Here is a 25,776-nt window from a genome sequence, read left to right as displayed (position 1 = left end):
ATATCGCTGTTTCTGGGTGTACAGACAAGACACAGACTGGAGTGGTTCAGGAAGGCAGCTCACCACCACCTTCTCAACAGTAATTGGAGATAGCATATAATGCTGGCCTAGCCAGCGATGCACATATCCCATGAAACAATAAAAACAAAAATACTTTCTATATTGCATAGATGAAAATAGCTAGAGGTATAAATTGGATGGCTATAACCCAAACACATCCCAATAACTTGGGCAAGCAGGCTTCATTGAAGATTTCTGCCTTCGTTTATTCACAGGAAGTATGTGTTTTTTTTCCAGATATTTGACTGGTACTACAGTGGAAAATGTTGGGAAAATCTCTACCTCTTGGCGCATTCATTAGTGAATGAGCTTCGAGAAACTCTAAACTTGGAGTTCAAATGATTATTTTGAGTTCTTGGGAGAGAAGCATTATGACTTCTCATGACACCAAATCTGTTGCCTTATAACTACTTCCACATTCAGTCCATACTGTACAGGAACTTGCCACGGTTTGCTAATGAGGATAGCTCCATGACACGGTTCATTGAGACATATGATTTAGGTCTTCCAGAATGTGTAAATTGAATGTTTGATTGTCTGATAAGATATTTCAGTGTCTTTTTGATATTTTTGTTTTGTATGTTTTAAAGTGACTTTTAACACTGGTTTCATAGTCTCCATGCATTTTCTGATTTGAAATTATTCTGAAACTTGTTTTTCTGGTTTGAATTGATCAACATGCTTATGGGTAAACGATGGTGGTTGATTGCTGCACTAGACTTTTAAAAACAAAAATGTTTTCTGCAAATGCAATCCATGTAGGTGAAGAGATAAAGCAATACATTTATTTTATGTAGTCCTCCTTGTCCTTGGACTAGGTATTCTTTTTTCATATTTACTCCAGGAATACACATTCCTTTGCCTGTGATGGGAAATGTTTGTGCACTTGTGTAGAAAATTCAGGGCTTCAAAGGCTGATCGCAGTGGTATTGACTTTGGATTCTGTAACAGTAAACAGTTCCCTGGTCAAAGCTCACAATATCAGTGCAAATGTTTATTTTTGTCTTAATCCAGTGAATTCTTTACCACACAGAAATGTTCTGCATTTGTTAGTTGTTGCAGGAGTCTTTGATGATTTTAAACAAGTTATCAGTTGCAACAATTCTAAATTGTAGACAACGGTATAAATGACATGCTCAGCTAACTTTGAAGTGTGACCAGTTACATAGAAATGACTTGTGTTTATTCAACAATGGCAAGTGTAAGATAACATTCCTTACAAATGGGAAATTGAGGATATTGCAGGGAGTGTAGCTACTTTAGCTGCATTGACGAGCCCTGCACCTAATCTTTGGATTGTGGGAGGAAGCTGGAGCATGGTAGCACAGTGGTTAGCACTGTTGCCTCTCAGCGGCAGGGTCCAAGGTTCAATGCTGGTCTTGGGTCACTGTCTGTGTGGAGTTTGTCCATTCTCTCCGTGTCTGCGTGGGTTTCGTCCAGGTAGCCCACAGTCCAAAGATAAGACCATAAGACATAGGAGCAGAATTAGACCACTCAGCCCATCGAGTCTACTCTACCATTCAACCATTGCTGATATTGTTCTCATCCCATTCTCCTGCCTTTTGCCCTAATGTCCAGGGATGTGAAGGTTAGATTATGGGATTGCGGGGATAGGGTGGGACATGGATCGGTGCAGACTCGATGGGCCAAATGGCCTCCTTCTGCACTGTAGGGATTCTATTCTATGATTCTATATCAGGAGGAAACCGACGCAGGCACCGGGAGAAAGTGCAAACTCCACACGAGACTGTCATCCAAAGCTGGAATTGAACTTGGGTCCCTTGCACTGTGCGGCAGCAGTGCTGCCCCAACAAAAGTTTTTTGGGGAGGCCAAAGGCGGAGTATGAATATTGCATGTCAATTTTCTGGTTCTATCAGCTTTGTGGACCTTGCCAGTTCAGCTGCAAAGTAAGTTTCTGTTAGCTATGGTAAAGCAGTCAGGGTTGTCTTTAATAATTCCCTTTCTCATTATATTTTCCCTATGTCCTCCACCAGAATAATGTGAAAGTGGATCCATGTCTAAATGCTGCAAGTCCTGAACAATATCCAGGCCTGGGCAGACAAGAGGCAAATAACATGTATGTTGCACAAGTGCCAGACAATGACCACCTCCAATAAGAGAGAATCTAACCATTGCCGTTTAACGTTCAGTCGCATTACCATCACTGAATCCCCCACTATTCACATCCAGGGAGTTACCATTGACCAGAAGCTGAACTGGAATAGCCTTGTAAATAATATGGCTACAAGAGCAGCTCAGAGGCTAGGAATATTCTGGCAAGTAACTCCCACCTGACTCCCCAAAGCCTGTCCACCATTTACATGGCACAAGTCAGGAGTGTGATGGAATGCTCGCCACTTGTCTGGATGAGTGCTGCTCCAACAACACTCAAGAAGCCCGACGCCATCCAGGGAAAAGTAGTCCACTTGATTGGCATCCCATCCACAAATATTCACTCCCTCCACCACTGACGCATCGTAGCAGCAGTGTGTGCCATCAACAAGATGCACTGCAGCAATTCTCCTTTAGCAGCAGATTCCAAACTCACGACCACTACTATCTAGAAGGACAAGAGCAGCACGTACCTGGGAACATCACCACCTAGACGTTCCTCGCAAGCCACTCATCATGCTGACTTGGAAATATATCACCATTCCTTCAGTGTCGCTGGGTCAAAATCCTGTAACTCGATCCCTAACAGCACCATGGGTGGACCTACACCATAGGGACTGCAGCGGTTCAAGAAGGCAGCTCCCCACCAATTTCTCAAGGGCAGTTAGGGATGGGCAATAAATGCTGACTGAGCCAGAGAAGCCACATCCCTTGAAGACATTTAAAAAAAAAACTGACTTCCATAATGTATACAGTGTATATATGCATTTAACTGTGACAGATGAAGAACTTTAAATTTAATGGGTATTGGTTTTTTTGATTGCTTATTATGGCGTATGTTAATGTCAAGGGGGCAAGAAGAATTTTGATTACACTGGGGGGGGGGGGAGAATGATAAATTGTGAGCAATACCTGTTAAGCAACTACAGAGATTTACACAGCGTGGTTGCAGTCGATTTCTGAGAACCTTCTAGTCCATTTTTAGTATGGCTTGAAGCTGCACAACCTCGGGCTACATTATAAGAGAATTATCTATTTTTCTGAGTTTTGTTGAAAAGAATAGTATCGACCTGCTTGTTTAAAAGTTAAGTGAAAAAGCCGTCTGAAATCATTCACAGGTTCCTCTTCGTTCAAAGAATAAAGCTATAATTTGTGCAGTGTTCAGCATATAGATTTCGTCTTAGCCAGAGTCTTTTTATTTTTTCGTGGGATGTGGTATTGCTGACAATATTGACATTTATTACCTATCCTCCATGACCTTGAGAAGCTGGTGGTGAGTTGCCGTCTTGAATTGCTATAGGCATTTGGTGTAAGTACTTCCACAGTGCTGGCTGTTAGGGAGTTCCAGGACTTTGGTCCAGTGAAGAAGGGACAGCAGGGTGTGAGATTTGGTGGTGGCATTCCTGTGCATCTTTTAAAAACAGTTGCCTTTCTAGGCAGTAGAGATTGTAGCTTAGAAGGTGCTGTCAAATAAGCCTTGCCGTGCTGTTGCAGTGCATCTTGTGTGTAATGGTCTTGTCTGATGGCCTGATTTATATTACAAGAACACTCAACTAGCTGAAGCTATAAACAATCTATTAACATTAACTATGGGTCAACTATATACGAAACAACAGTATGATCATGCACAAACAACCTCTCATCCAGCTCTCCAGTCAATCTGAGGTCACCTGACTCTAACATTCACTTGTATACTAATGAGACTCCGTGGTCAGCCAGTGCTAGTCAAGAGGACTGCTTTGCCTCGGATTGTGGCGAGTTTCCTGCTTGTTGGAGCTGCATCCATCTGGGAAAGTGGAAAATATTCCATCATACTCTTGACTTGTGTCTTGTAGATGATACTGAGGCTTTGGAGAATCAGGATCTGAATTACTCGCTGCAGAATACCCAACCCCTGACCTGTTCTTGTTTTTGGCGGGGCCACAATGCTTCTAGTCACAATGTTGATGGTAATGCCATTGAACGTCATAGGGAGGTGGTTAGATGCTCTGTGGAGATGGTTATTGTGTGATATTCATCTTCATTGCCACTTTTCAGTCCAAGTGCGACTGTAGTCCAGGTCTTCCAAAATTCATCTGTGGGCACAGAATGCCTTGTCACCTGACAAATTATAAATGGGGAACTGAATACTGCAAATATCAACACTTTGGATGTTATGATTCAGAGATAGTAATTGAAGCAGATGAAGATACTGCAGTATGGATATCCTGCAGTGATGTCCTGTTGGAATTGGCCTCCAGCATAGTCATTTTCCTTTTATAGTAGGTACGTCTCCAACCAGTGGAGAGTTTACTGTCTGATTCCTTCGATTTCGATTTTATAAGGATTCCTTGATGCCATGTTCTGTCAAATGCTGCCTTGATGTCGAAGGCAGTCATTCTCATCTCTAAAAATTTGCTCTTCTGTCCGTATTTGGGCTAAGGATCCATTGGGTACTGGAGCCAAATGGCCCTAGCAGAAACTGAGCATCAGTGAGTAACTACTGCTTGATGGCACTGCCCGTGATGCCTACTATCATTTTGCTGAAGGTGGAGAGTAGACTAATACAGGGGTCATTGGCTGATTGTATCCTGCGTTTTGTGGTAGGGCATACTTGGGCAATTTTCCACATTGCCAGGTAGCTGCTAATGTTGTAGCTATACTGGTAAAGCTTGGCTAGAGGGAGGTTAGTTCTTGATCATATGTCTTCAGTACTACAGCTGGAATGTTGTCAGCGGGCATAGCTTTTGCTGCAAGCAATGTCTTCAGCCATTCCTTTATCATATGAAATGAATCAAATTGGCTGAAGATTTATTTCCGTGATGGTGGGAAGCTCAGGAGGAGGCCAAATGGATTATCCGTTTGACACGTCTTGTTGAAGACGGTTGTAGATTTTCCACCTTGTTTCTTTGCACAGAAATGCTGGGGCCTGTTATCATTAAGGCTGGAGTGTTTATGGAGTCGCCTGGTCCCATAAAGTTGTTTAAAAGTTCACGATCATTCATGACTAGATTTAGCAGTACTGTAGATTTTAACCTGACCCGTTTGCTGTCTGATCACTTTGCCCTGTCTATAGCATGCTGGTTTCTGCTTTTTGGCATGTAAGTAGCCTTGTGTTGTAACTTCACCAAAATTCACCTTTTAAGGTTTGCTTGGTGCTGCCCTGGCTTGCTGTTAGACATATCTTATTGAATCAGCATTGACCGCCTGGCTTTATGGTAATGATGGATATGGTGTACCATAATCCACTGATTATGGTGGAATACAATACTCCTCACTGTGCTTCAGAAATGTCCAGTTTTGTGCTGCTCGACCTGGTCTGAATCTCTACCGCAATTAGCAGGTGGTCATGCCAAACAATGGAACATACTTTCTCCATGTGAAGACAGAGCTTTGTCTCCATTAAGATTGTGTGGTTCTAATTCCTAAGCTTTCATGGACAGAATGCATCTGCAATCGATAGATTGGTGAGGACAAGACCAAGGATACCACCTTCAGGACTGACTCAGCTTGGGTCAGTATTGAGCTACTCTTCATGGATCTTGGAAGCTCCCCACCCAGAGTCCATCCTGTGCCTTTGCAACCCTCAGAGCTTCTTCCAAGTACCGTTCAACATGGAGGAGTTCTGGTTCATCAGTTGGATGAGCATGACCGACGACACAAGAGTGACTAATCTGTGTTGATTGGGGGGGTTGCCAATCTAACGATATCCCACCAAAAGAACAAAGAAAAGTACAGCACAGGAACAGGCCCTTCGGCCCTCCAAGCCTGTGCCGACCATGCTGCCCGTCTAAACTAAAATCTTCTGCACTTCCGGGATCTGTATCTGATGATATCTACCATGCGGAATTAGTGAAGTCTTGCAACACTAAAACTCAGTAGAAATTGGGGTTAAACTTCTCGGATGCAAACAAGAATCTTTATTGCCTCTATTTGATTACAATTGAGAGAAACTTAAATCTATTCTCGATAAAGTCCCGCTAGCAAAAGGAGTTAAAGAGAAGTAACTTATAACCAATTTAACTTTCAAAATAATACAGAAAAGGTTTCTTGCTTACGGAAAACAGCTTGCATTTACTTCAAGAGTTCTAGTGGAAAAGTGAAAATAAGGATAGCGAGTAGTTAGATCAAAGTGTAGGATGATCCTGGATAAAGATGGCCGTACGGACCAACATGTTTAAGGAGAATCTTATCAGACTTTAGTCATCTATCTACACCTCCTATGTCGTCCTAATTGGTTTGGGTTAGAATCAAATACATTTGATTTGACGGTTAACTGTCGATCCTTAATGTGCAACATACGTTCTGAATGTTTCATGTTTGAATATTTGTGTATGTTATGGAATGCGATTCTGTGCTTTTATCAAGGCTGGTTTCTACTCGTTTTATGCTGACTTTGCTTTTATCCACGTTATGAACGATGATGCCTTCATGTTGCTTTGATGGTTACTTGGCCTTGATCTGATTACTGGTACAGCTCATTTCTTAATGTCAAACTGTCTTTGAAAATATGTTCATCAGAACAATAGCTTTTTCATCTTGCTTAGTGAAAATGTTGCTTTTATCTCCAATTAGTTTATGCCTGTGTCAGGCTATTTGTGTCTCTGTTGAAGCTATGTGTTTTGTCATGACCTGAGGTTATGAGTGCTGAAATAATACTAATTTTAAAATGGGTATTAAAACTGGTCCTTTTTATCTATCGGGAAATAGTTGATTCTATCAGTTTCCCTCTATTCCCGTCCGATTCATGTATTTGTCAAGATGCCCCTTAAACTATCGTCCCTGCTTCCACCACCTCCTCCGGCAGCGAGTTCCAGGCACCCACTACCCTCTGTGTATAAAAAAAAAAACTTGCCTCTTACATCTCCTCTAAACCTTGCCCATCGCACCTTAAACCTCTGCCCCCGAGTAATTGACCCCTCTACCCTGGGATAAAGCCTCTGACTATCCACTATGTCTATGCCCCTCATAATTTTGTAGACCTCTATCAGGTCGCCCCTCAACCTCCATAGTACCAATAGTGTATTTTTCAGGGAGGAGAGATAGAAACTGGGTCAGACTAGTGAATTGGATTCAATGTTCAGAAAAACTCAAATCCTAAACTGTTGGAGTAAAACAAAATGTATATCTCACCTGTGTTTAAAATTCCACCATTAAATGAAGATTGGCAGATGGTAAAGCTTCATATTTCACTGCAAGCAGTATTTATTTTTTGAAGTCTCAAACATTTAGCTTTTCATGTTTTAGGAAGTCCTGTTGCTCTGTGACATGGATTGGCTTTGTAGTCCATTCCAATTGTCCCATTTGCCCTCCCTTACCTCTTCTGGGAATCCCTAGACTTCATTGTTTGGGTTTTGTGACAAGTTTTGATTTATAAATCTTTTGATGCTGCTCCATCAAATCTGGATATTTATTTCTGTAAATTTATTATGCAACTATCATTTCTTTGAAGTATTTTTGTTTTGAAGTAAGAATGCAGAGATGTGAATAACATGGATGAAGTTTCTAGCTAGAATCCAGTTCCTTTTAAGATCATGGCAACTTGAGAACAGAGGAGCTTTGTGAACAGAGGGGTGTTGGGTTAGTATATGTGGACAAGGTCCCAGGTCCCTTCTAGTTTTCAGAGTTGAAGTCGGGCTGACTGCATAGCACACACGCACAATCCAGTCAAGCAGGCAACAATTGATGTAAGACTTGAGTCACTAAATTGATAAATTAAGTTGTACAATGGAGACCACTGTTAGTCTGTGATAGGTTAAACTCTTGAGAACTGAACTAATTTCCTGCAAAATCCTACCTACTGCCAACTTTGCAGCCAACAATAGCTCTTTCAAATTATAGCCTTTAAAGCTAATATTCCCATAGTTTTGTAGCTTTCGTTAGGCGCCCCTTTTACTGCTAAATGCATTGCAACTGCCCTGTTATATTATGTAGGAGCCGTTTGTTGAAATATCCTGGAGATTTCTGACACGCAAAGTTAATTTGCCAAAACAAGCAGAATAGCAGTGGTTGTACTTATTTTTTTCACTGATATTGAGGACATAAGGAACCTGTAAGTTTCATGAATAGATTATTCTGTTCCAATTGAAGACATTTTCAAGAACTGATGTAATGCCTTTAGGACTTTCCGACGAGTAATTTTTGTCCCCATCTTATCAAAAAGGGGTGTACTAGCTACTGTGAGTGAATTAGATGAATAATAATATTCCACATAAGTATTTTTTGCTGGGACTTAAATACATTTTTAATACCCCAGGACGTTGTACCTTAAGGGTGGCACGGTAGCACAGTGGTTAGCACCGTTGCTTCACAGCGCCAGGGTCTCTGGTTCGATTCCCAGCATGAGCCACTGTCTGCGGAGTCTGTACGTTCGCCCTGTGTCTGCGTGGGTTTCCTCCGGGTGCTCTGGTTTCCTCCCACAGGTCTCGAAAGATGTGCTGTTGGGTAATTTGGACATTCTGAAATTTCCCTCTGTGTACCCGAACAGGCATCGGAATGTGGTGACTAGGGGCTTTTCACAGTAGCTTCATTGCAGTGTTAATGTAAGCCTATTTGTGACAATAAAAAGATTATTATTATTAAATGCATGTTGCTTTGGGCACTTCAGACTTTGTGAATAATTAGAACTCTGCACTTTGTGCCACTTGTACATTTCCCAAAATACCTTGGGTAGACTTGATAGCTGCTTTGCCTGATAAGGATGTTGGCTCTAATATGTGCAATTGGAGCAATCTGAACTGAAATATTTATAATTGTGTACTCTACCACTATGTAACATTGACATTCTGCCCATAAACTATATTTTTTCTTGGGGAATTGCCAGAAAATTAACTGAAAATCCGATAGTGGGTTCCTATCACCAAGCTTAGTCTCCAAATCAAGTTACTGAAAAATGCGTGCAAGTAGAGTTGACTTTTCTGGTCACCTTATATGAATTCATCTTTACCCCATGGGGCTGTGTCTTATTTTTGCCCAAATCCAGCGATGTGGCTAAGCACCCTATTTGGAGCATAAAGCTACTATTGTAGATTAATCCGCTAAACCAGCACAACTTGCCAGTACAAAGTAAGCTTTCAGTTGCTTGTCCAGCCAGTACCACTCAAGACTAGCTTGAGGAAAGAATCTCAACTCCTGCCAGGTTCCATTCAAGAGCCACTTTGGCTGGTTTAATTGTGAAACACCCTAGATACTGCGGGTCAATCAAGCTCTGTTGTCAGATTTCATTGCCTGCTACAGAGGGTTGACTAGATTTGAATCTTCTATGACCTGCATTTTGACATGGAACTAGCATTATCCAAACAGTAATGTTCCTGTTGTCTTCCTCAAACCTCCACGAATGTCCGTGACCTACTCTCGTCAAGTTCTGATCACCGCCCCCTGTGCTCGGTGACTGACATTGGTTTCCGATTAAGCAGTGCCTTGCTTTTTAAAATGTGCATTCAACCCCACCCATGACCTGCCAACCCCTGTAATATCCTCCAGCCCCACTGATGCTGCAATTCTGGTCTGTTGAACACCCCCACTTTCAATCACTCCATGATTGGTGGCTGTTACATCAGCTGGCGAGGACTTGTGTTCCGGCTATCCCTCACTAAATTTCTCCCACCTCTTTTTGACACACCTTAAAACCTAGCTCTTTGACCAAACTATTGATTGATGGTCCTATTTTCTCTGTGGCATGGTGTCACATTTTGTTTGATAATTCTCTTGTGACATGCCTGAGGCTATTTTACTACATTAAAGTCATTTTATAAAACCAAGCTGTTGCTTTCTCTGATATCTGGAAGGACTTTGTGAAAGCCCATATCGGTGTCCATCAGGACCTTCAGTTACTGACTGAGGAATTAGACACGTGCTCCTTGCATCTTCCAACCCAGACATTTGAGATGCTCTCTTGAATCGTGCAAAGCCAATGCTTGATCTATGATTGGAAACTGAATTGGGATGATGTTTTTGTGAATTGTGTATCTTTATGGATGAAAGCAGTGCCACATCATCATTCAACATATTCCATCATCGTCCACCTTTATTTTTCAAGTATTCTGGGATGCCATTTTGTATCTTCATACCAGTTCTTGTTCCCTGTGTAGTTGGCCTTGAGAGACAGCTTCAGTTTTTGAGTCTGTCGGTAGCCTTTCAGAAGTCATGGCCAGTAATGTCCTTGCGGCTGAGGGCCTTGGAAACAACAATAGTGCAGAAACTATTAACCATCCCAACTTGCCAGTCATCAAGGTTATACTCTTGCCAAACACAGCCAGAGCTCCCTGCTTACTGAAGGATGTAGGCAGCCAGTGGTGCGAGGTTCCCACGCTTTTTAACAGTACGGTTGGAAACTTGCACTGGTGACGAGGAAGCTGATTACGAATGTTTGTTTATGCAGTGTTTGAAGTCGAAGTTTAGCAGAATCCACTAAAAGCAATACGTGCAGTGAGGACTATAAATGGGCATGTAGTTCATGCAGACAGAACTTAGGGTATTATCTAACTGCCTGGCAGCAAAAGGCCGCAGTCAATTTCCTTTCCTTCTGGAAGTAATTTTGCTCCTTTTTTAGAAGATTATAATCATCTCCAAATTCTAATAGGTTTTTGAGCAGCAATGAACCATAACACAATAGTCAGCATTAATTATAATCTCCGTGAATTGCAGGAAATGGAGAGCCCTGCCCAGTTCATCAGATTCCTCGTTGGAACTGACAATATTTTTGAGCTCTCATTCTCCCCACCCTTTTTAAAATGTACTGCAGACAGTCTCTATTCCAAAAGCTATATGATGGATGAATAAACCTGGAAATCTATTTGTACAGATATCATCGTTATAACAAAAGCAAAATGAGACTGTAACTTGAGTTGGCTGTCTTGGCTGCACCTGCGAGGAAAGCATTGCCTCAGTGCTTCACATCAGAGCTCTGTTGCAAAGAGGCTCTGGCAGAAACCAAACTGAGCATCAGTAAGTGCCACTTGATAGCGCTGGCCATGAGACCTTCCATGCTTTGATGATTGAGATTAGACTGGTAGGATGATAATTGGCTGGATTGGATTTGTGCTGCTTTTCTTGATGGTTCGGAGAGAAATGGTAAATCAAGTCCTTCAGTAATCCTATGCTGAGAAGTGAGAAATTGATTTAAGATTTTTTGGCTGTCTTGTAATCCCAAGTTGAATCTATGATTGTGGCAGCATTAAACAAGGGTGGATTGTATTAAACCCATAGCCCTCCATAGAAAAATAGGTTGCTGCTAATCATAGTGTCAGCTCATGAATGAAGAGTGGCCTTGTCAGACCCACATTACAGCATGAACTATGGTAGTGTCTTGTCGATTTTTGGGAAGGTATGTTGCATGGATTGACATTTTGAATAATGTGACGTAAAATGATATAGGCAAAGGTTAGAAGAATTGATGGCCTGGGGAAAAAAATGGGAAAGCCAAATCTAATATATGACGTGCTTTACGTTTCCTGTAAAATCAATCCACCTCCTTTGATATCCTGGGGGTTACCACAGGCCAGGAACTGAACGGGATCAGCCATTTAAATACTGTGGCTACAGATTCCAAACTAATTTATTCTCTCTGAATTTGTCAAATGCCGAGATATTGCATAAATCCATTCAGCATTTATTGTGTTTTAGTCTTCATGATCCCATTAATTAAAACTCCATTTGTGATACATTCTGTAGTATGATAGCAAATAGCAAAGCACAGCTCAATTATATCCAAATTTCATAGAATGTACAGTGCAGAAGGAGGCCATTTGGCCCATCGAGTCTGCACCAGCTCTTGGAAAGAGCACCCCATTTAAGCCCACGCCTCCACCCCATCTCCGTACTTGGATGCTGATGTATACATAGATAATTTCCAGATTGTTATTGTACAGTTTTCTTTGTATTTATATTGTAATGCAGATACCTGGTATTTTTAACCCTGTCACAAGATGAAAAAGTTTTTAAAAAGTAACTGAAACCCCATCTACGGTATTCGGAAACATTGCACTCATTAGTGATTTGTTCAAAGATCGCAGGAGAAAACAACCATATGAAGACGAGGAAGACTAGGCATACTTATGCTTACAGTATTTGTTGGAGACGTTGTAACAGTCCAGGAATAACTTATGTACTTATTACAAAGATGTGTTGAATTGGCTTTAGCATGGAAACAGATGTTGAAGTGTATAAATTTTGTCCCCATCTTTTCCTCCGTGAACTACTGACCCTTGCTGGGGTGTGATCAGTCACCCTACCTGGACTAAATAGAAGGGAAAAGAATCAATGTGGTGGCCTTTGCCACATTGATTGCCTGAAGGCGAATTTTATTAGGACGGAGGTCCGTAGATCAAGCAAAAATATCAACGTGGTTAGGGGATGTTGCGGAATTTGTTAAACTTGAGAAAATTAAGTTTGCCGTTCGTGGCTCAGATGGGGAATTCTGGACAAGATGGAAGCTGTTCTTGTTTCTATTTACAGATTTATTTGTTGCCAGCGGGTAAAAAGTTTTGGGGGGGGGAGATGGAATAAGGGGGAGAAAAAAGGGTATGTTTTAATAGAAATAAGAGAAAACAAATCTCACATGAGGAGTATGGTATTTTGTTTATTTTATTATTGATTATATGTTGTTATGGATATACCTTATTTGAATAAAAATATTTTTAAAAGGGCATATGGCATTCTTGGCTTTTGTAACCAAGCCATAGAGTGCAAAAACAAGGAGGTTATGTTAACCCTTTCATAAAACAGTGGTTGGGCCTCAGTAGTATTATACCCCATTCTGAGCACCACACTTTCGGATGATGTTGATGCTTTGGAGAGTGTAGAATGGTACAGGGGTGGGGGGACTTCAGTTATGTGCGAAAGTGGAGAATCTGGGATTGGTCGTTCTACTTTGGGAAGGTTTGACGGAGGTATTCAGACTTAAGGATGGATTTGATAGAATAAATAAAGAGAAACTACTTCCAGTGACAATGCAAAGGTTTTAGAGGTGACATAAGATTTTGTTTTATATCCAGCAAATTGTGACTTGGAATGCACTACTTGAAAGGGTGATGGAAGCAGATTGAATTGTTTCTTTCACAGCTCAATGGGATGAATGCTGCATTGGATAGATGCTGGAAAGGAAAAAAAAGTATAATTTGACAGCTCTCCAAAGAACCAGTTCAGGCATGATGTGCCAAATGGCCACATGTTCTGTGTCAATTGATGATTCTGCACAAATTTGCTACACCTGAAGGGGCAATTTGTTGGCATTCTTCTAATTTAAGCTTCGAAAAGTCAGGCAGATTGAGTTCATGGGTAGTTCTGGAGTTTGAGGATAATGGACTTGCCAACCACGCTGCTGCGCTGCCCACAACTTTCTGAAAAATTACATTTGAATTCCAAAATCTAGCGTAGCACACTTAAAGTATTGTGCTGTTTGTGGTGTTTGTTTCATTTTTACTCTTGTACGGTTTGTATCAGTTTACCTTGACTTTAGACCACTGTGTTGCCTTGAGCAAGTTTCTGCTGGCTGTGTTTACACAGAGGGAGAAAAAGCTGAAAGAAGCCAGTTCATGCGTGGTTCTCTATGAAATGCATTTTTCTGGGAGGAGGAAAAAAAATCTATTCCTGTTTCAACCTGTCTGGTCGAATAGTTTAGACAGATGTGAGCTTGAGCATGTCCTGGCAAGACTGCACTGTGCACACTCTGTTCTTCACAAAATATGTACTGTCTGACTCAAAAGTAGAAGGTGGGAGTTCTCTTGAATGAAACCATCCTGTTGAACTGCAGTCCCAGCAGTAGGACGACTCATACCCTCTTTCACATAGTGATGCATATTGCTCAGAGAATTTCCTAATTAGAAAAATAATGCAGTTCTGATTGAGGAGCCCTGAACTCATGTTTTAAAAATCCTGGAATCCAGTGTAGCAAAATTTGTATTTGACGAACCAGCTACTGTAAATCAGTGACCCCAGTAATTAATTGTGTTTTTCTTTTTTTTCATGACTGAGCATATTATTGAAAATAAATCCAATTTTGGTCCATTGTGAGGACTTTAGGAATCTTTTTCTTCACTTGCTGTATGTCACAACTAAACCGAAGAATGAAATGCTTAATATTCATCCTTTCCCCAAAAGCAAGTTATCACAGAGGCCATTCAGCCCTTCGAGTCTGCACCGGCGCATGAAAGACACCTGTCCTGCCTACCTAACCTCATTTGCCAGCACTTGACCCATAGCCTTGAATGTTATGACATGCCAAGAGCTCATCCAGCTACGTTTTTAAGGATGTGAGGCAACCCGCCTCTGTCATCCTCCCAGACAGTGAATTCCAGACCGTCTCCACCTTTCTGGGTCAAAAAGCTTTTCCTCATTCCCTCCCCTAAACCTCCTGCCCCTTCACCTTGAACTTGTGTCCCCTCTTAACTGACCCTTCTACTACATGGAACAGCTTCTCCCTATCCACCCTGTCCATGCCCCTCATAATCTTGTCCAGCTCAATTAGGTTGCCCCTCCGTCTTCTCTGCTCCAGTGAAAACAGCCCAAGGCAATCCAACATCTCTTCATAACTTAATGTTCCATCCCAGACAACATAATGGTAAATCACCTCTGCACTCCCTCCAGTGCAATCACATCCTTCCTACAATGTGGCGACCAGAATTGCACATTGTACTCCAGCTGTGGTCTCACCAAAGTTCTATACAATAGTTGATACCACAGTTATCCTGTGGCAAGATTCCATGACAATTGGTCGCCCTTTGGAACCTTTTCTTCATCAGTTTATTGTGTTAGATGAAAAGTGTCAGGAATTGACAACATATGACCTTTCTCCAAATGTTATGTACTTTCTAGCAAGGTAGAAATCTGGATTGAATTAGGAGATGAAGCTGAGGCCTTCTGATCTATTTTGTGCGAGATAAATAATGAGGAAGCAGAGTTTTTGTTGGAGCTGAAAACATCACATTGGTCTTCCATTGTAGAGCTGTAAAATAAAAGTAATGCAGGATATATTATTGAATGATTTGGGGTATCAGAAGAAATAGTGGACAGGTCGGGTTTGGTAATGACATGAAAGCTGGCCTTGTACTTGAAGGTAAGGTATGGCTAAAGGGGCTAAATGTTGATAAAGAAGAGGAGAGATCCAAGAGAAGATATTTGTGTTGGGGCACCAGGATGTGATGCCAGTATAGAGTACATATTTATCAACTTTAATAAAAAAAAATTAAAAAAAAAAGTACCCGATTCATTTCTTCTAATTAAGGGGCAATTTAGCATGGCCAATTCCCCTATCCTGCACATCTTTGGGTTGTGGGGGCGAAACCCACGCAGACACGGGGAGAATGTGCAAACTCCACACAGACACTGACCCAGAGCCGGGATCGAACCTGGGACCTCGGCGCCATGAGGCAGCGGGGCTTACCCACTTTGCCACCATGCTGCCCTTTTATCAACTTTTTTGATGGTCTCTGTTGTCAGACTGCTTATTCAAATTATAGCTGTGAATTAGTTTTAATTCCTGCCATTCAACTTGCCAGCAGCACAATTTATGCATTGCCCTGGGTTAGGAAAGGAGATGGGAAGGGTGGGGTAAGGAGCCTGGATTCCTAATCTTGCTTCAGTGATCCCCGTTGTAACATACATGTGTGTGAAGGAACTTGTATAGTACCTTGAACATGATGATCCGGTGAAGCATTTTTAAAATAGTGTGTCACCGAGACACATGGGATATTAGATCAGGTGACCGAAAGCTTGGTCAAAGAGGTGGCTGTCAAAGAGTGTCTGAAAGGATGATAGCGAGCAGAGAGATTTAGGGAGGGAATTCCAGAGTGGTAGGGCCGAGACAAAGAAGGCACAACCCCTAATGGTGGAACAATTAAAATCAGTATTGTGCCAAGCAGCCAGAATGAGCTGAGTGCAGAAACCAGTGTGGGTCTGGAAGTGATTGCACAGGTGGGAAGGGCCAAGGCAATAGAGCAGTTAGAAAACAAGGATAAGAATTTTACAATCTTAACCTGGAGCCAATATAATTTAACAAAAACAGGGATTTCATAGCATTTACAGTGCAGAAGGAGGCCATTCAGCCCATCAAGTCTGCACCGGCCCTTGGAAAGAGCACCCCACTCAAGTACACACCACCTCCACCCCATCCCCTTAACCCAGTAACCCCAATTAAACTTTTTGGACACGAAGGGCAATTTAGCATGGCCAATCCACCTAACCTGCACATCTTTGGACTGAGAGAGGAAACCGGAGCATCCGGAGGAAACCCACGCACACACAGGGAGAATGTGCAGACTCCGCCCAGACAGTGATCCAAGCCAGGAATCGAACCTGGGACCCTGGAGCTGTGAAGCAACTGTGCTAACCACCAAGCTCCCATGCTGCCCCGATGATGGGCAAAAGGGATAAGCACGAGTTAAGACATGAGCAACTGAGATTTGGGTGATCTCAAGTTGACTTGAGGGTAGAATGTACGAGACCAGCCAGGAGTATATTGGAACAATCTAGTCCAGAGGTACAGTTGCATTAATGAGAGTTTCAGCAGCTGATGAGCTACGGTGAGGGCAAAGTCAATGTTGTGGAAGTTGGGTCATTTTGGTGATGGTGTGAATATGTGCTCAACTATTGATTTGATTTGCATTCATTTCTGTATTGGCACCAGGCAGTGTGTATATTCTGCGTGGTCTTTCAACCTCGTTGAAGACTGGAAACATTTAAGCTATTGGAGAATCAAAATGAAACTTAGATAGAGGTGACATCATATGCCTCGCGAAATTCTGAACATCCGTTTCTACATAATTGACAAGAAGGTTTATTGCAACAAAAATGTGCAGTGTCGTGCATTCATGTCTTTGAAAAATGAAGAAATCGCCACATTCCTGCGCCAGTTTGGGCACACGCACACAGAATTCAGAATGTCCAAATGACCGAATAGCACGTCTTTCTGGACTTGTGGGAGGACACATGTATGTTCTACAATGTGAGATATGTTATGTGCACTCTGCATAAAAGAAGTGGTGTTGAAAAAGATTTTCTAGAGATTTAATTCAGTTTTATCACAAAGTTACAAATGGTCAAACTTCAGGGAAGCCACCAGTCCATGGCAGGCTTACAGGACTTGGAGCTTAGGTGGACACTTGGTTGGACGCTTGTACTGAATAGAAATGTACAACCTGACTTTCCTGTATTTTACTTTGTTCAGAATAAAGTCAGCTCCTTCTGTTGTTAGCTTGATTTCAAAATTCCAAATTGAAATTGATCCAGGTGGTTGAAAATGTGTGATATGAGGTAAAGCTGTTTTCTTCATTGCATGTGTGCAAGATCTTCCCATGATTCCACATCTTGGAAGTGGCTTCCTGAATTAATTTGTTGCTTAATGGAATGTTGTCGGGTTACACTAAGTTCATAATTTATCATTTTGGTGCGATCAGTTTTAAACTTTGAATTGTGGTTTTGTTTTACATGGCAAGTTACCAACATGCCGTGGAGCGATAAGATGCTGAATAGGGGCTGATTAGTACAACTTTTCTGCATTTGAGGTGTATTGTAGCAAAGGTCATGGCACGCTATGCTTGTACTCCAAACAGGGAAGCTGTTCGCGTTTTTGGTTGAAAAGTAGGAAAGGGAGGAGAAAAAGACTGAAAAGAAGTTGAGGGAAGGGAGTAAGAAATCATGCTGGAAAAGTGCCAAAGTTCTAATAATCGCACTGATTGCTATGTGGGGAGGGTACTGATGCAGAAGTTGGTTACCATTCCTGGTATATTTTAAATTCAGAACTGCTGTTTTCAATCATACGCCTAAAGGTTTTTCCTTCTCTTTGTAGACACTCCCTAGATTTATGGTCCTAGCTGTTGACGACATCAGTGAATTACTTGTCCTTTCATGCCAAATCCAAGCATTTCTTCTGATTGGATGAAAGCGAAGGTTGTTTGAAGCTCAATGCTGATGTAAATGTAAATGTGGTTTGACTAGTTTGAGCTAGAGAGACAAAGGAGATCTGAAGGCTGAGAAAGTACCATGGTGGGAGATTATTTAAACCATGGTGAAGATAGGTCAGTACTTGGACAACAGAAAACAGGAGTCAGTTACAAGATGGTTCTACAAGCCATGGGAAAAGTTCTGAGGTAGAGACACACTTACTTTTTGTAAAGAATTAAGGGCTTGGAGGAGGGAAAATATGGTAAAGACTGTTATAATTTGAGTTGTTTCTTCTCTCTTAACTGCTATCATTATAGCTAGCTTCAGCAAATGACTCAATATTATTCTGTAAATTACTTTATGTTTTAATCCTTTTGTACTCCCAAAGGCAGTTACTTCCTCCTATATGATAACTAATTTGCAAATGATATAAATTGGTGTGACATTCATGAATGAATGTATAACTGAAAACTGAACATTTTTCTTGTGTTTGCTGTGGAAAGATGTAAGCAGCATGCTATGCATTTTGTTCTACATCCAAATATGAATTTGTCTTCTGTAGGACCAACAAATGAAGAGAAATAGTTAAATGGTGCAGTATATTTAACTTCCCCCACTGGAAGTGTCTTATTATAAGTCGTCAGTTCATTAAGTCATAACACCAAAGTGTTTCACTCTAGGTTAAATAGTAACTGCTGATTTTGTGGCTGTACCAGCTATATAGTATGTAGACTATGTTGACAGCAATGGAGCCTGCACACTGCAACAGCTAGTTTAATTTAGTAATTGATGCCTTGAAGAGTATCTGAGAGACTGAAGTTCACTTTATAGCTTGTGCACGAGAACTGCATGTTGAAATCTTCAAAATTGAGCTGAACTTTTGGGTAGTTGAAATCACAACTGACAGTTGCACCTGATTTTGTTGAACCTGTTTTGTTGATCCTATTTCGATGCATAGTTTATTACGTTTTGCACCCCCCCCCCCCCCCCCGAATTAGTAATCCAGCATTTCTGTAGAACTAGCCACAGGTCTATCAAGGTGGTCTATCAAAGTATGTTGGGTCAGATCAATTTGGAAGTGGTTTAGTGCTTGCTTTGTATCACTTTGGTAAAAGTTAAGTATCAATCTTGAGTCTGTAAAATTTGAAAACTTGGTGAGGAGTTTGGTGTTCCTGAGTCAAAGTTGCTGAATATGCTTGCTACTGACTAAGTGAAATGGTCAAACTGCGAAGATTTACTCCAGTGCCTTGACTGTACCTGGGAACAGTTTGGAGTGTTGTGTGCCTTTTCGAGGACTGACCACATGACCTGTGAATGACTGCATTATATTCACCAAAACCTCACAATCCTTCTCCATGAATTAAGCTTCTGTACTTTACATTTTGTATGAGCTCTCTGTTACTGAATCTTTGGGTGAGCCAAATATTATTCCCAAATTTGCTCAGAGCAACTTTGGCTGAGTTTAAAAAATACATTATTAGTGCAGAATTACAACAATTGTAAATGTAACTTTAAAACTTGTACAGCCTTGATTTGGACATCAACCATATTTCTGAGTGGTGGCGGCAGGATTACTTAATATAAATAGTTTTAAATTTTGGTTTGGACGACTGTTAATACTGAAAGTTAATGTGGTTCCATCAATCAGCATGGGGTGGAGGGATAATTTATACAGGCAGATTTAAGGAGGTGTTTTACTAAATGGTAACTTTATTTTCCTGCTTGAATACATGCATTATTCATTGCTTGATCTTCTAATTGTCCAGTGCTTGGGCTAATTCTGATTAATTCCATTTCTGCATTTAAGATTTCAAACTGTTCCAAATTAATTTCACTTTAATGCTGATCAGGTCTTCCTATTCCTTTATTGCTTAGAGAAAGTTATGTGCACAGATAAAGTTCTCAGCAGCTGGCTTCCCACCTGCAACAGGACTGAAGGTTATTCTCATTATATGATGGGCAAGGTTTGTTTGATTGCAAGATTTATTACCCATACAAAAGCGCTCTGGCTACCATTGTAGCAAGTAGCTGCGAATGATTAATAGATCAATAAAATATACTGTCAGAAGTTATCTTATGTAAATGGTGTAACCACTGGCCTGCAGCCAAAACCATTGCTGCATCATGTATGTAAGCCTCTGTGCACTGAATAGATGCCCGCAGCTTTGTGAAATATTTGCTTTCTGTCATGGAATATTTTGGGTTAAGAAAATGATTGTTATAGGATGCCACATACAGCATAAAGTCCATACTGTCATATTTTCTACAGTGTCATTTGAATTTTGGGTTTAAAGGCATGCTATATTTCCACGTTGAAGTTTCATAGTGCTGCCCCAAGCTGCACCATCTTAGTCACAAATACTGCTTTGCGTCAGATGTTGCATTTGTAGAAAGATAAATTTCAAAACAGTTTCCAATTTAAAAAAAAAAAAAAAAAATTATCTGAAGAGTACTATTTCCAGTGACACTTTCTAAGTACAACTGGTGATATTATGAAGTTGCTAGGTTAGGCATACTCCTTAAGCCTATTTGTAAAAGTATGTGCGTTGGCACAATGCTGAAGCTGCTTTATGATTCTTTGGAACGCAAGTGCAAATTGGATGTCATGACCTAAACTGATTGCGAAGTAGTCTGAGGTACATTCATCCACCGCGCTTCCCTCAATTTAGTTTTGTTGTCATATCAGGCCATGTTGGTGGATCCAGGTTGTGTTTCCCATTAACTATAGCATCGGTACAAAACTCATAGGCTTGCACCAACCCTAGAGTTGTAGGATGACTGCACTCATGGACACTTGTTATATTGTGCATCCCCTCCCTTCCTTTCACTCCTAAGGCACCTAATTTTTAAACCGTGAATAAAAATTTACATAGTCAAATTTTAAGATTAAACTGCACATAATTAATTGCAAGCTCTCATCATCAAAATTCAGTCTTATACGTTGGTGCCTAATCATCATCTTAAATGGTTAGAATACTTAGCCAAAAGAATGCATTCTAAAGGTCACATGGTGCTGTTCTTTGGGTGATATGTTGTGGATTTCTTTTAAATGCAGATTGGTTTCATTTGACTCGAGAACAAAGTAGTAATGCTGCCACCAATGGGTTCAGCATCAAGAAGGTGGCCAAGGATTGCTTCACAAATGCTGTAATATATGATCAGATGTCATGATTATTGACACTAAACCTTCATGACACCAACTAAAATGTAGCTGCTACCACAATAATAATTAAAACTGTTTAGAGAATTCCAACTGCATCAAAATTAGACAGCTGATTCAAGGGTGGCACACATGCTCATGTTGTCAATAGTGTTGGCTTAACAGTCTTCCATTTCCAGATAGAAAAGTTGCATTTGAACACAAGTACGGTCAAACGCCAATTCCATAGGCCTGTTGCGATCCCAGTTGATGTTGTAACTGGGTGGGAAGATTCCAGAATGGAACCCTGGCTCAAAAAGCCCGTAATGTTTACTTTTTTCTTGAGTAAAATATGGAGGAAGGGAATCACAGGACCGCCAATTAGTTTTAATAACCAAGAAAAAAAATGTTAACATGAAAAGGTGAATTATTATACAATACTCCTTTACTTCTCCCTTTGTTTAACAATTGCTCACCGATTAAGAATAACATGGATTACAACGCACATCTTGTCCCACTGAACTCTAGCTGCCATGCGAGTGATTTCAAATTTTGCTTTCAAAAGTCTCATTTTCAAATCATCTTTAAAGTACGCTTTCCCTCCGCTGATTCCATGAGGTTTCGTCTCCCAAACTGCAGTAATTTCTCACAAACCTTTAGAACTACTGCAGATATTCTTTTGGTCTCTCACAATCCAATGTCTTTTCAACTCTGTGACTTTACTGAACAGTAATCTGTTCTGGTTCTCTGTTTCCTTTGCCCTGTTAACTCCAAACTTCAGAAACTTCTCTTCATTTCTCTTGTTTCCTCAACTAGCAGTATTTTAGATTTCTGGCATCTATTTTCTTTGCTTCTAGCAAGGCTGAGAGAGACATTCCCTCTCCAGCCTTCTAAAACCAACTGCTTCTAGCAGAGCTGTGAGAAGCTGCCTTCTCTCCCACTACCTAGTTCCAACTGCAATCAAATTAGCTGAACTAAAACTTGAAAGCTTCTCTACCTTTACAAGGCCCCAGTGGCTAAGAAACCACCGCTGGTTTATTTCATGCCATGGCCCCCTTGAAGCACAATGGAATCACCATTGGAATTAAAACCAATCCTCGCACACAAAATCCAGCATGAACCTAACTATAGATTTTACCCTTCCTGGCACAGAAACATTAAATTAAACTTACTTAAACATTAGAAATAAGATATAGTTTTATCAATACAAATATAAATCCTTTAAAACTACCTTGTTTTCCTAACAATATTGAGCCTAAAGCGATTTTGGTTAATCTTGTAATGCTTTGATAAACACTTGGTTAACCTCCACTGAGGAATATACAGGATAAGATGCAGCTGGCCTTGATTTTCAGAGCAGTTTGAGGACCCATAAAACTGCAGTGAATATTCTGAATTAGCTGCCAAACATTGATTTATCAATGTGTCAAAGTATGCAGTTTTACCTTTGTTTTGAAAGCAAGTTTGTGGTGCAAGTATGTTGGATAGATCAGAACTCCATATCAGAACGGCTCCCGGTGATGGGGAATAAATGAAAAATCTTTTCTGAAGAGTGTGCCATGAACTACCATGTTTCCATTTGTGCATTGTGGGCATTAATTAAGCATTAATTTTGCGCATATACTAAAGTTGGCCTGTAACAGTTGACAAGTTGTGGTTCTTGAGAAATATGTGAACTCTGTAGTACATGTAAATTTGATGGCGTTACAGCTGCATATTAAATTGACTGCTTGTCTTTCCAGTATGTAGGTCCCTCTGCATCAACTCAAGATTTGATCTTGTATCATACATGGCAGACCCTGAAAATGTTGAGCAGAGATTACCTATTAAGGAAAAGATTTTTGTGAGAATAGGGTGAAAAAGGCCTCTGGCAGTATTATTTGTTTTTTTTGTCCTTGTGTAAACTGAACAGGAAAAACAGTGTACATTGCCAGAAAAATGTTATTCCCTAAAATGCTGATGCCTGGTATGAGCAACTGGATGATGTCCAAAATGTCATACGATGGCAAGTAAACAAATGAAGATTAGCTGTACATGGATGTTCTGAGTTAATTAGTGCTGTGTTGCACTAATTGGTTAGGAATCAAGACATCATTGTTCACTTTCCAGTGAGTAACCTCATCAAAAGGATCCATCAGTCAATTACAGTACATTTCTTCCTTTTGCCTCTTTCTCTCTCCGTGACCCCCTCCAAAGACCTTTATCAGAAGTCAGAGATGGCCTCTTCCTATCTCATTTCCTTTCTCTCCCCCCCCCCCCCCCCCAGCATACTTTTCACAGAAAATGTCAAGTGGCTGGCCATGACTCAAGAGGTTGTCAGTTCAGTTCCAATCCAGAGCTTGGATTAACTCATTTGGACAATTTGCATTAGGTAAAGTTGCTGTAGTTCCAGATAACCCATAGGCTGCTTTCCCCTTTGAGGGAGAGAGCTAATTGGTGGTGGTTTAACCTGAAGATCACCACTCCTCAGGCAAGGGGAGAGGCTGAGAAGGTGAGGCCTTCATGAATAACCTCAGCTGGTATGGGAATTGAACTCGCGCTGCTGGCCTTTCTCAGCATCACAAACCAGCTTCTAGCCAACTGAGCTAATTCATCCCTCAATGCAATATACCAAGAAATCCTGCATTGTTCAAGATGCCACCCATCAAATGAGATGTTAAGTAAGGATTTGTCTGTTCATTCTCATGGCTCAGGTGGATGAATTCAAAAGAGAAGCTTATTTTGCATGAATCCTGGCCAATGTTATTATTTTTTTCCCCAAGTTATTCATTCATGGGATTTGGATGTCGCTGGCTAGGCCAGCATATATTGCTCATCCCTAATTGACCATGAGAAGGTGATGGTGAACTGCCGCCTTGAACTGCTGCAGCTCATGTGATGCCATGTCCAGGATTTTGACCAAGACCGTGAAGGAATGGGAATATTTTTCCAAGCCGGGGGATAGTGTGTGGCATGGAGGAAAACTTGCATGTGGTGGTGTTCCCATGTATCTGCTGCCCTTCTCGGTGGTGCAGGTTGTGGGTTTGGAAAGTGCTGCCTTGGTGAGTTCCTGCAATGGATCTTGTAGCTGGTACACATTGCTATCACTGTGCGGCTGTGGTGGAGGGAGTGAATGTTTGCAGATCAGGTGCCAATCAAGTGGGCTTCTTTTTTCTCAATGGTATAAAACTTGGAGAATTGTTGTTTGAGCTGCACCCATCCAAGCAAATGGAGAGAGTTTCCCATCACTCTTGATTTGTGCCTTGTCGATGGTGGACAGGCTTTGGGAGTCGGGAGGTGAGTTACTAACCAATGATTCCTAGCCTCTTTGACCTGCTCTTGTAACCACAGTGTTTATACAGCAAGGTCAGTCCAGCTTTGGGTCAAAGGTGATCCTAGGATGTTAGTGGGTGATTCAGAAATGGTATGGGTGGTATCAAGGATGGTTAGATTCTCTCATCATGGAGATGGTCATTGCCTGGCACTTGTGTGGCGTGAATGCTACTTGTCAGCCCAGGCCTGGATATTGTCCAGGTTTTGCTGCCTTTGAACATGGGCTGCTTCAGTATCTGAGGAGTTACAAATGGTGGTGAACATTGTATAATTATCAGCGAACATCCCCACCTCTGACTTTATGATGGAAGGAAGATAATTGACAAAGCAGCTGAAGATGGTTGGGTCGAGGATACTACCATGAGAAACTCCTGCAGTAATGTCCTGGAACTAGGATGATTGACCTCCAACCACCACAACCATCTTGTGTTGTGCTCGGTATGACTCCAACCAGCAGAGTGTTTTCCCATGATTCCAGTTTTGCTAAGGCTCCTTGATACCACCCTGGCTCAAATACTACCTTGATGTCAAGGGCAGTCACTCTCCCCTCACCTCTGGAGTTCAGCTCTTTTGTCCATGTTTGAACCAAAGCCAATGAGATCAGGAGCTGAATGCCCCAAATAGAGGGTCGGTGAGCAAGTTATTGCGAAGCACGTGCTGCTTGATAGATTGATCATTTGTTTTCTCTTTAGGGCAACATTATTGTGAATTAATGTATATGAAGTACTTCAGGATGCTTCTGAAATACGAGATGATTTATAAATGAATGTCTTGTTGATTTATAAATGAATGTCTTGTTGAATTTACCAATGGTAAAGGAGGAATGGGCAACTGACCTTTTGTTGAGTTAATACTTTGCAGCTTACTTGATTCAAAATTGCTTAATTTGTACTGTCATAATCTGTGCAAAAATCTTCCTATGCATTTTATTTCAATTGGTAAATTATGCCACTGGATCAGTTTAAAAATTGGAATTTTAAGGGACCCCTCGGGTTCATTGGTTTAAAAAAAGTCATGCGACAAAATGCCACAAGCCAAAAAATGTTTCCTTAAAGTGCACAGCTCTATTGTTCTGCTGTAATTTTTAGAGGAGAATCAAGCCATGGAGAATGGGTCTGACTATCTGTTCTTGTTTTCAGCTCGAGCAGCTAGCTCAAAGGGAAGAGCCTTGGAGGTGGCCTGTGCTCTACTGTGAGGGGAATTGAATGAAATGGGATGCCTGTACAAGATGATCACTTAAATAAGAAATTGTAGTTTGGGCTTAAAGTAAACTATGTAATGTGCTGGCAGTCTT

General features: G+C 41.1%; 1 protein-coding gene across 4 annotated transcripts in view; it reads left to right on the top strand.

Annotated features, from left to right (window-relative positions):
- LOC140384656 (MOB kinase activator 2) overlaps positions 1-25,776 on the top strand; it is a 256,030-nt gene that overhangs the window by 188,200 nt on the left and 42,054 nt on the right. Inside the window, exon 1 of one of the 4 annotated variants that reach the window (XM_072466566.1) lies at positions 18,066-18,237. The exons of the other annotated variants lie outside the window; for them this stretch is intronic. Within the exon in view, the coding sequence (XP_072322667.1) occupies positions 18,131-18,237 (107 nt within the window). The 5' untranslated portion in view covers positions 18,066-18,130. Of the gene's footprint in view, positions 1-18,065; positions 18,238-25,776 lie in introns of those variants that run through there. 4 annotated transcript variants of the gene reach the window in all.

Source organism: Scyliorhinus torazame, chromosome 10, assembly GCF_047496885.1.
Source record: "Scyliorhinus torazame isolate Kashiwa2021f chromosome 10, sScyTor2.1, whole genome shotgun sequence".
Lineage (NCBI taxonomy): Eukaryota > Metazoa > Chordata > Chondrichthyes > Carcharhiniformes > Scyliorhinidae > Scyliorhinus > Scyliorhinus torazame.
This window is presented reverse-complemented; position numbering and strand designations above follow the sequence as displayed.